The 11,616-nt window shown below is 43.9% G+C and overlaps 1 protein-coding gene across 1 annotated transcript in view; it reads left to right on the top strand.

Annotated features, from left to right (window-relative positions):
• Window positions 1–11,604, top strand: part of LOC109921800 (zinc transporter ZIP9-like) — a 13,308-nt gene extending 1,704 nt beyond the window's left edge. Inside the window, exons 2-5 of the mRNA XM_048596645.1 lie at window positions 4,366–4,434; window positions 6,336–6,421; window positions 9,258–9,392; window positions 10,014–11,604. Of these exons, the coding sequence (XP_048452602.1) occupies window positions 4,366–4,434; window positions 6,336–6,421; window positions 9,258–9,392; window positions 10,014–10,247 (524 nt within the window). The 3' untranslated portion in view covers window positions 10,248–11,604. The remainder of the gene's footprint in view (window positions 1–4,365; window positions 4,435–6,335; window positions 6,422–9,257; window positions 9,393–10,013) is intronic.
• The last annotated feature ends 12 nt before the right edge of the window (window positions 11,605–11,616 follow it).

Here is an 11,616-nt window from a genome sequence, read left to right as displayed (position 1 = left end):
AGGAAGGGTCACCGGACCCGAAACGTTAACTCTGTTTTCTCCTCCACAGATGCTGCCAGACCTGCTGAGCTTTTCCAGCAACTTTGTTTTTGAACCCCATACTCCAGCAGTGGCTTCCAGTCACTTCTCTGGTTTACTTTTCCCTGAGTCTACACTCAGACTTCACCAATCAAGTTCAGTGAATATCAATAGCAGTCTGACAAAAATCAAACACAGAACCATGAACAGTGCATTTGTCACTAAACTGGTGTGTTTGTACATTGGGATTATCGTTCATTTTTGAAGGGCTGAGTCTCCATCACGGCGTAACTTGCAGGGACCCCCTCTCCCTCATGATTATTGTCATTCAGCAGATGGATGAGAATCAGACAAACTGCTCCACATTTCCTCTGTATCGAACAGTCGCATCATTCTTTCCTGCAGTTAGTCAGGAATGCAGCAATTAATAGGCAGTGGATACACATTGTGTGTAATTGAGGGATATAAGATGCTAAAGGGGATTGGCAGAGTAGATGGAGAAACGGTGTTTCCTCATGTGGGGCAATCTAGAATGAGAGGTCATAGTTTTAGGATAAGGAGTAGCAGATTTAAAACTGAGATAAGGAAAATTACTTCCCTCAAAAGGCCATGAATCTGGAATTCACTACACAACGTGTGGTGGATGCTGGAACATTGAGTAAATTTCAGGAGGAGATAGACACATTTTTAGTCAGTAATGGGTTGTTTTGATTTGATTTGATTTATTACTGTCACATGTACTGAGATACAGTGAAAAGTATTGTTTTGCATGCTATCCAGACAAATCGTACCTTACAGAAGCACATCGGGGTAATAAAACAAAATACAGAATATAGTGTTACAGCTACAGAGGTGGCACGGTCACTCAGTGGTTAGCACTGCTTCCTCACAGCACCAGGGACCCAGGTTCGATCCCACCCTCAGGTGACTGTCTGTGTGGAGTTTGCACATTCTCCCCGTGTCTGCATAGGTTTCCTCCGGGTGCTCTGGTTTCCTCTCACAGTCCAAAGATGTGCAGGTTAGGTGGACTGGCCATGCTAAATTGCCCTTAGTGTTCAGGGACGTGTAGGTTAGGTGGGTTATTGGGATGGATCTGGGTGAGGTGCTCTGAGGGTCAGTGTGGACTTGTTGGGTTGAAGGGCCTGTTTCCACTCTGTTGAGATTCTATGAAAGAACAACTCTAATATGTTAGAGGTCCATTTGTAAGTCTGATAACAGCAGGGAAGAATCTGTTGGTATGTGTTTTCAAACTTTTGCATCTTCTGCCTGATGAAAGAGGGTGGAAGAGAGTATTACTGAGGTTGGGGTGGTCTTTGATTATGTTGGCTGCTTTCCCGAAGCAGTGGGAAGTGTAGACAGAGTCACTGGATGGAAGGCTGGTTTTTGTGATGGACTGGGCTGGGTTCACTACTCTCTGTAATTTCTTGCGGTCTTGGGCAGAGCAGTTGCCATACCAAGCTGTGATGTATTTGCATAGAATGCTTTCTATGGTGCATTTATAAAAGTTGTTAGGAGTCATTGTGGACATGCCGAATTTCCTTAGCCTTCTGAGGATGTAGAGGCATGGGTTTGCTTTCTTGACCATAGTGTCAATGTGGATGGACCAGGGCAGGATTGTTGGTGATATTTACTCCGGAACTTGAAGCTTTCGACCATCTCCACCTCAGCACCATTGACACAGACAGGGAGTGTCGTCCACTCCGCTTCCTGAAGTTGGTGCCCAGTTCCTTTGTTTTGCTGACATTGAGAGAGAGATTGTTGTCTTTACACCATGCCACTAAGCTGTTTGTCTCTTCTCCATACATTGTGTTGTCGTTGTTTGAGATCCGACCCACTATGGTGGTGTCATCAGCAAACTTGTAAATGGGGTTGGTGTGGAGTTTGGCCACACAGCCGTGAGTGTATAGGGAGTACAGTTAGGGGCTGTAATCAGCCTTGTGGGACACCAGTGTTGGGGATTATTGTGGAGGAGTTGTTGTCGTCTATCTTTACTGATTGCGGTTTGTGGGTCAGGAAGTCAAGGATCCAGTTGCAGAGCGGGGAGCGGGGAGCGGAGTCCTAGGTCTCAGAGTTTGGAGACGAGAGTTTTGTTGGAATAATGATGTTGAAGGTGGGGCGGGTGACACCATTTCACTGACCTTCAGTTCAAAGTGAGCACAGAATGCATTGAGCACACTGGGGAGGAATGCATTGTTACCTGTGACTGTAGTCAACTTCACTTTGTAGCCTGTTTTTTATGTAAGCCTTGCTACAGTCAACAAGTGTTTGTGTGATTAGTCTGGGACTCCAGTTTAGTGTACTTTAGTTAGATATTATCTTTTGGCATCACTGATGGCTTTGTGAAGATCATATCTGGATTTCCTTGATAGGTCAGTGTCACCTGACCTGAACACCTCAGAAGTGGCCTTCAGTAGGGAGTGGATCTTCCAGCTCGTCCATGGTTTCTGGTTGGGGAACACCCGGATTAACTTCTTTGGCAAGCAGTCCTCTACACGGTTGAAGGGGTGAAGGGTCATGAACAGCGGACAGGAAAGTAGAGCTGTGGACAAGATGAGATCAGTCATGATCATATCAAATGGGGGAGCAGGCTCGAGGGGCTGAATGGCCTACTCTTGCTCCCCGTTCTTATGGTCTTATGTTTGAACTACCTCTTTCTCTTTCTGGTGTGACAAGATAGCGAATGATATGGCTATCCCAGCGTAGAATCAAGGAACATATAGCTACTCGGCACTTTGCTTCTATGTGTTGCAAAGTTGGTGAAAGTAAAATTGTAAAATGGGGGACAGCATTGCATTGTCCCTTTAAAAAATGGTGTTTTTTTTTGGTGCTTCGAGTTAAAATGGATGTCTGAACTGCCCCTTAAAGTGCAAATGCACAGAGAGTGCTCGAATTGAAACATTTTTTTTCAAACATTCAAGCAGCATTTTTACCAAGATAACAAGACTTTCCAAATTTAGCAATCAATTTAAACCAAGCCCTTAGATACTAAAAGCCTATTAAATTTAAATCTGATGGTGTTAACAACCTAGAACCAATATGATTGTAAAGAAATTAATCAAGGGTATAAAGATGTGGACGTTTGGGAAATCGGGGAGAGCCAACGGCCATCTGAAGTGGAAGCAAATCTGCCATCTGAGAAATAAATTTGGCTCTCACAAAAAAAATCATCAAGCTGTCTAAAAAAAAACCATCAAAGGTACCACTGCATTTTTTAGCTCAGAGTCCTTACAGAGGAAATTATAGAGAAAACATCCATGACCCCAGGATCAGCAGAAGAAAGACATTTGTGACTTGAGATCAACAGAAGGAAGGTTGGAGAAGGCAAAGCGTTCCAGAAGACACAGTCTGTGCGAACGTGGAGAGATTAAGTTTTGATTTATTGTTGTCTTATTAACTGGGTTTATATAAGTGGGACTTGTGTTTATTTGAACAACTTTCCAGTAGAATTTAGGTCAGTTAGGGAATAGTTAAGAGTCGGGGGGAATTGTTCAGTTTGTTAGTAGTTCTATTAATTTCTTCACTGTTAGGGTTAAATAAATAAATTGTTGCTTGTTACTTATAAAGTGACTATCAGGAATTTTTTTTCATTTAACCTTCCCTCCTCCATAACAGTTGAACAGATTAGGCAAGGTGAGGCGAGCTTCCCTGGGTGTTTCAGGTTTAATTATTAGAAGGGGATATCTACTCCTGCCATAAGAGATTGGAGGCTTATGTTTCAATTTTTATTACCATAGGGGTATGACTTCCCCTTTGCTAGATCATGCAAATTGCTAAGAAAGAGTTATCTTAGAATCGTAGTATGGTTACACAGAGGGTGTTCAGATCCTTGTTGGTTCCTTGCAAAAACAATTTAGCTAGTCCCACTTCTCCACTGTCTCCCCACATCCTTTACTGATTTGTTTGAATTTGCCTCCAGTGCATTCCAGATCCTGATAGCTCACTTCATAAACAAGTTGTACGTTGAGAAAGTGTGTAAAGAATTTTCCTTGCCCTCCCTCTGGTTCCTCTGTTGCAGGATCCTTGAAGCTGTGGTCTCTGGTTACTGATGCCTTCTGCCAGAGACAGTGGTTTCTCCTCACTTACTGCATCAAAACATGACACAATTTGGAACACTGAAGTTAAATCCCCTTTTAAACATCTCTCTGAAAACCATTCAGATTCTCGAATTGGAAAGCTTATTAAAGTTGGAGATCACTCTTGTTAAGTGTGGTTACTACAGTCACTCAGGGTATGAACAATATTGTTCACCCAACGTAGCATTCCTATCAGTAGTACAGATTGCGGGTGTTGTGTGGCAAGATATCTGCTTATTCTTTATTAACATAAAGTCTTATGTTTTTACGACAGAAACGAGCTCAGGCCCAGCTGTTGGATCCAGCCTAACGGCAACACTTGGCCTGGTTATTCATGCTGCAGGTATCCCACTGCGTCTCTGCACAGAAATATAGGAGGAGGAATAGGCCATTAAGCCCTTCAGGCTCCTATACCGTTATGGTCTTAATTCCCCCACACTACAAGCTATTGGTTCCCAGTGGAGTGTGGATGCTGTGTTTAAACCAGGGGCTGGAGAGCCCTTTCCTGTTGGGGGGGTCACATGGACAAAATCAGACAAGGTTGCACACAAAAAGAAAAGCAGCTTCATTCTGTTTTTATTTAAAAACGATTGAAATGCTCAGCTCACCTGCTGTTTTAATGTGATGGCTGAGGTCACTTTGCCTCCCTATGTCTGCTGTCACCAACGAAAGTGTTGTTATTCACAACTTTTGTTCCAAATTGTCATCTGTCAATCTGGAAAACAGATGAATTAAGATCCGCTGACAGCACACCTCTCTGTTTCCTGTCTCTGAGCCAATTACATACCCATGTTGCTGCTGTCCTTTTTAACTCCATGAGCTACAACTTTGCTAACAAGTCTTGTCTGACAATATATCAAGTGCCTTTTGCAAGTCCATGTAAACCACGTCAATGGCTTTATCCTCATCAGCCGTTCATGTAAATTCCTCACAAATTGAAAAGTCACACTGACAGAAAATCAACCTCAAACTACAAATTCATTCAGAAGATTCCCAATCTGCCTGTCTGTCACTTTCTCCCCTTTCTTACTCTGTGTCTTTTGCTCTGCAACTTTTTTAAAATTTCTATTCATTTGTGGGATGTGGGCATTGCTGACTGACCAGCATTTATTGCCCATTTATTTCCCATGGTCTCTCCCGTTTGCCCATTCTCACATTCGCTGTTTCCTGCTCTGTCTCTGCCTCTCTCCCTCTCTCCTCTTTCCCACTCTCACCAGGTCTCCTTTTGCACTCTCCCATTCTCTGGGACAGAAGGTAGAACCTTTCTTTCTCTAACAGAGAGATACAGGAGTGGGAAGAGTTGTGTGTACAATCCAGTACTCCCAGATCTCGAAACAAATCCACACAAATGGAGCAAGCATCATTTCCCAGTGAGTCAGTCTGTCTGTCTGTCTGCTGCCTGGAAACCATGTTTATCTTGTACTTAGAGATTCAAACCAGTTTTCATCCTGAAATAACTCCACAGAGGCCGGTATCCCATCACCAAGTCACCCTTCATTTACACCTGGAGAGTCCTTCCTCAGAGCCAGCTCTTGGAGTGAACAGAGCCTCTGACACTCATGTTTATGTCTGTCATCCAGGGCTCCCTGATTAGACCAGGTTACCAGCCCCAATCAGGGAACTTATATTCCATGAGGTCCACCAGGCCGACCTCATTACAATCACTAGCAACCCCACTCACCATGCCCCTCAACAGATTTTTGAATTTTTCGAACCTATTGTAAGGCTTGAGGGCTGAATGGCCTCCTGCTGCTGTTATGTTTCTATTCTGTCTGGAGCTTTCCAGATATCCACAAGCGTACGTGTGAAATAGTGCCTCCTGACGTCATCCTGTAAGGTGCAGCTCTCATATTAAGTTTGTACCTCGTTCCAGTCTTCCCCAACTCGGGGAAATTGTTTCACCTTGTGAGACCCTCTCATCACCTCAAACACCTCAATTAAATCACTCTTCAACTTCCTAAACCAAAGGAAATAGAAGCTAATTTTGCCCAAATTGCCCACACAATCTTCCCAATATCTCCTGTAAGTTCCTGGTGAACCTGCTCTACAGCCCTTTCCAAGGCCAATCTAACCTTCCTGTGTAACAGTGTCCAAGCTGAATGTGGTGCTACAGGTGACAGTCTCTAAGATGAACTTGATATGACTGTACAATAGCTTCCAAATTAGAAAAGTCAATCTCCTGTAGCTACATGCCATTGGCTATATGTGCCCTCTCGACTAACTGGTGTTACTCCCCTCTCACAGCTGATGGTGTGGCTCTTGGGACTGCAGCAGGATCATCGCAGATCTCGCTCCAAGTCATTGTGTTCTTTGCTGTCATCCTTCATAAGGTGAGCAGACAAGTTAGCTTTGAATCAGGTGTTGCTGCAGCTCATACAGTGCCAGCTAAGATCACCTGTCCATCGTGGTCCTGAGACTTTCTCCGTGAATGACTCCAGTCCTGATTTATCACACAGCCAGCATTTCTCTCATTGCTGTTTCTGGCAGTTTTCTGTAGCCAAATCGGCTCCAGTGTTTCACTGCATCGGCAGATCACGACACTTTGGGAAGTATTCCGATGACAGTCATGCACTGTTTGGGACATCCTGAGATTGTTGCAGGTGCTACAAGTTATTTCTCGCTCCAAGTATTGTAGAGATTGTGCTCAGTAGCAGGGACAGGATCAAAGGCGTCGACAGTGTCGAGCTTCTAGAGTGTTGTTGGGGCACCACCCAGTTGGTGGAATTGCCTGGCAAATTGGAGGTCTCAGGAGGTGAGTATCCTGTATCTGGCCCTGTTCTTCTGGAAACCTCCCTATGTTAGTATGACTAGTCCAGTTCAAGGTCACAAAACACACGACACCAGGTTATAATCCAACAGGTTTATCTGAAAACATGAGCTTTCGGAGCATCACTCCTTCTGAATAAATCTTTTGGACTATAAATTGGTGTCGTGTGATTTCTGACCTTGATTCCCCCCCGACTTCTCCAGTCCAGCACTGGCACCTCCACATCATAGTCCAGTTCAGCCAAGTAAATCTCCTTTTGCATTTCAAGCTGCCCTCAGTTGGGAGCAGCCTTTAGGAATTCTGGTTGCCACATTACAGGAAGAATGTGGAGGCTTTGGAAAGGGAGCAGAAGAGGTTCACCAGGATGCTGCCTGATTAGAGGGTATGAGCTATAACGAGAGGCTAGAAAAACTCGGGTTGTTTTCTCTAGAGTGGCGGAGGCTGAGGGGAGACTTGATAGAAGTCTATAAAATTATGAGATGCGTAGTTAGGGTTGATGGTCAGAATCTTTCTCCCAGAGTTGAAATGGGTAAAGTTCAAAGGAGATGTAAGGGGTAAGTCTTTTACACAGACAGTAATAGGAGTCTGGAACACACTGCCAGGGTGGTGGTTGAAGCAAATACGATAGGGGCTTTTAAGAGACTTTTAGATAATCACATGAATCCAAGGATTGGAGGAATATGGACCAAGGGCAGGCAGAAAGGATCAGTTTCATGTTCAGCACAACATCGTGGGCCGAAGGGCTCGTTCCTGTGTTGTACAGTTCTATGTTCTAATTAAAGCACCTTGAGATTTTTAATCTTTTAAAATTATTTACGAGATGTGGTGTCAGTAGCTTCCCTAATAGCCCATGAGGAAGTGTTGTTGGTGAACTACCTTCATCAGGAACAACTACAGTGCTGCTCAGCAGGGAATTTAAGGACACAAAGGGAATGACAGAGAAACTTTTTAAAAATATAAGGAGTACATCATGAAAATAGTCTCAATTCTTTATTAGTTTGGCAGGGGTTTCGGACCCTGTGTAAGAGAGGGGCCATCGAGAGATACATTAGCCATCGAGAGCAAGTTTACTATTCAGGACAGCCAGGGGCACAGTGAAGGGAGGGAAAAGACTTCTGGTTTAATGTGCATTTATTTTAACGCCCGAGGCCTGACTGGTAAGGGAGGTGAGCTCAGAGCATGGATTGGCTCTGGGGACTGGGATATTATAGCCATAGCAGAAACATGGCTGAGAGAAGAGTAGGGCTGGCAGCTCAATGTTCCAGGATACAGAAGCTACAGGCATGACAGAAATACAAGTAAGCAAAGAGGGGGAGTTGCACATAACAACAGTGTTTAGAGAGGATATTCTTAGGGAGTCATCAAATGAGACCATATGTTTAGAACTTAGAAACAAGAAGGGGATGGTCACTCTGTTGGGACTGTATTATAGACCCCCAAATAGCCAGCGGGTACTAGAGGAGCAGATGTGTAGAGAGATTGCAGTACCTGTAGGAATAACAGAGTAGTATTGGTTGGAGATTTTCATTTTCCCTCTATTGACTGGGCCATCCAGAGTGTAAAAGCCTGATGGGGTGTAATTTGTCAAATGTATCTGATAAAGTTTCCAAAATCAATATGTAGGAGGCCCTACTCAGGAGGGTGCAACACTGGACCTTCTTTTAGGAAACGAGGTTGGGCAAGTGACTAAGTGCCAGTTGGAGAGCACTTTGGGTCATTTGTCATAGGCCTCAACTCCTCTTTGATGTCAGCCCCTCATAGTCCTCAACCCATTGGTATCTCAAAAATCTATGTACCTCCTCTTTGAAGACTTTCAGTGACCTAGCCTTCACAAATCTCTGAGCTCCAGAATTATAAATATTCATTATCCCCTTGGAGAAGAAATTCCTTTGCATCTCAGTTTTAAGTGAATGTCCTGTTATTCTGTAATTATGTCCCAGAGTCTGAGATTCCCCCGCTAGTGGAAACATCTTCTCAATATCTACCCTATCAAGCCCCTTCAAAAACGTGTATGTTTCAATAAGATCATCTCTCATTTTTATAAACTTTTAACGTTCAAAGGCCTGATCTCTTTAGATATTTGAGACAAATAATCTCCTTTATCCCAGGACTCAGACTGGTGAATCTCTTTTGAACTGCCTCCAATGCCAGAGTAACCTTTCTTAAATACGGGGAATAAAACTATACAAGATATTCCAGGTGTGGGATCACCAACATCCTCACAACTGTAAAAAAATGTCCCTGGTTTTTAAACTCTGATCTCAAAGCTCATTGAAGTTGTTTTGTTAAATATTAACAGAGGGTGTGCAGAATATTTGAATGAAATCTCTTATTGAACAACAATGAGATTGGTTGCCAGGTTTTCCTGTCACTCTATGCTTACTGCTGGATATTTTCAGGCTCCTGCATCATTTGGTTTGGTTTCGTATCTGATGCATGCTGGTTTAGAGAAGAGACAGATTCAGAAACACCTCTTCATCTTCTCCCTAGCAGCACCACTCCTCGCCGTCACCACCTACTTTATAGTCAGCAAGGTAAGGCCTGCAGACACTCCTCCTGTCTGCACTTCGACTCCTTGCTCTAACCCCCTCCACCTCCTTCTACGTCCTCAGCTTCCTCAAATCCTAATCCTCTAATCTTCTCCCTTTTCTCATCCCCACCCTCCTCCTCTGCTGTCTCTCTGTCTCTCTCAGTAGAATTGTGTTCAGATGGTGATTTCATCATCTGGACTGAGATCAGGTTTCTTTTCCTCTTGTATTTTTATCTTCCTCTTTTCCTCTTCCATTTCTCCTTCCTTCTTCCTATTTCATTCCCTTTGTTCACTTTTCCTTCTTCCCTGTCATTTACTTCCTGTCTTCTTCTTTGCCTTTCTTTCTGCACCTCTCTATGCCTCTCTTCTTAGTCCTTTTCACTTACCTTTTGTCTTCCTCTGTGCCCTCCCTCCCTCCCTCAGTTCTGTTCTTCATCACTATACTGCTGCCTTTTTTCCTTCTTGCTCTCCTTTGCTTTAAATCCGTGCTGTCCATTTACCAGTTGGATCCCAATGCAGATTCGGGAGCTGTGTTGGCATATTGGCATACGATGCACTGTGCAGTTGAACAGCCGATGCCTGTCCTTTGAGTCTGACCATTCTTTTTCACCCACCTCCTCCACAGAGCAGCGTGGGCCCACTGCACCAGACCAAGGCCTCTGGCATCGGGCTGCTGTTCTCTGCTGGGACATTCCTGTATGTGGCGTCTGTGCACGTATTGCCTGAAGTCAGCAGTCAAACTCAGCACGGGGTCACCAGCAGCAGTGGCAAGAAAGGCCTGGGGATTCTGGAGAGCCTGACTCTGATTGTGGGCTGCACCATTCCTGTTCTCCTGTCGCTGGGACTTCACGATGCCTGACTAGAGCTGGACACTAGCCTTCCCCTGCTAGCCCTCTATTTCAGCAGTGGGACCTGTACTTTCAGTGGAAGCACCAAGCACCTGTTCCCTTGTGACAGTGATACATGTTGACATTGCAAGAGGGTGGGGACAATGTCTAATTAATACCTAGCAAAATTAGTGAGGCCAAGGAGCATTTATAGTTGGGTGACGTGTGATCTGGGATAACAGGAAGGTTGGGGATGGTCGGGTGCATCATTAGGACAAGTCAAACAGCCAATGTCCTCTGATTATATTTAATCCATTAGTGTCACTATTACAGACAGACACACACTTAACTTGAGGCCTACTGTATATCTTGGTAGATAATACTTAGTTTTTAAAGTTTCCTTTTACTTACAGTCACATTCTTACTAGTTCTGCCCAGATAAAGAAAGGGCAGTTCATTTATTTGGTGTTTAGTTTGATGTCACTGTGGCAGTCTAATGCATCCGTAATGCGTAAAGAATTGTGAAAGGAAAGAATACAAGTTAATGTTTCAGGCAAAATCCTTTGTCCCAACTTTGATAAGGAGTTTCACTCTCTCTATTAAGATATTGATAGCCCCGCTGTGAATTTCTGGGTCCCTCGTGCTTGGAGGGAGGCTAACTAATGTCCATTGGACATGAACCCAGTATTGACCTCTATACACCCCTGTCACAACTCCAGACCTTCTCCTGAGTGGATTTACAATGCCATCATCACTGGCCACAGAAGTGTCGCGAACATTCAAGTGAAAGGCTGGTGACTTCACTAACAAAGAGGAGAAATCAGCTGAAGCAGGGAGATGCTGAAACATGGACGAGAAATACACAGAAAGCCAGAGTGAAGACAAAGTACTTTTATTATTGCGAAGCACACTAATGGGATGAATTACTGGTGTAAAACTTGCTTAGGGGTTAAATTACTAATGCAACACATACTAAGGGATTGACTCATATAAACAATAGAAAGGGGATCAATCGTGAGTGTTAATAGTTGCACAGGACTGAATTATTTTCAACAGACGTAGGACTCAATTACTGGTGTAAAATGTCCAGGGACTGAATTATTCATGGAAAGCGTTTGGAAGGTGAAAAACTTATATAAAGGCTGCTTAACGGGCGAGTTCCTTCATAGCTGTACCCACTCAACTGCTGTAACCACAGATGTAAGGATTTCCCCTGAACTTGCTCTGTAATTATAGAATGCTTGAAATTTAAGGCAGAGGAGGAGGCCATTCTGCCTATCTTGCCAGTAACAGCCAAGAACGTGCCAATCAGCTTAATGCCATTTTCAAGCTCCTGGCCCAAGTGCCCTGTTGTCTGCAACACTTTCTGCAAATATCCAAGCACTTTATGCTCTGAATGTT

The sequence above is a fragment of the Rhincodon typus genome, chromosome 5, assembly GCF_021869965.1.
Source record: "Rhincodon typus isolate 14 chromosome 5, sRhiTyp1.1, whole genome shotgun sequence".
NCBI classification, from domain to species: domain Eukaryota; kingdom Metazoa; phylum Chordata; class Chondrichthyes; order Orectolobiformes; family Rhincodontidae; genus Rhincodon; species Rhincodon typus.
Note: the sequence above shows the minus strand (reverse complement) of the source record. Positions and strands in the feature narration are given on the sequence as shown.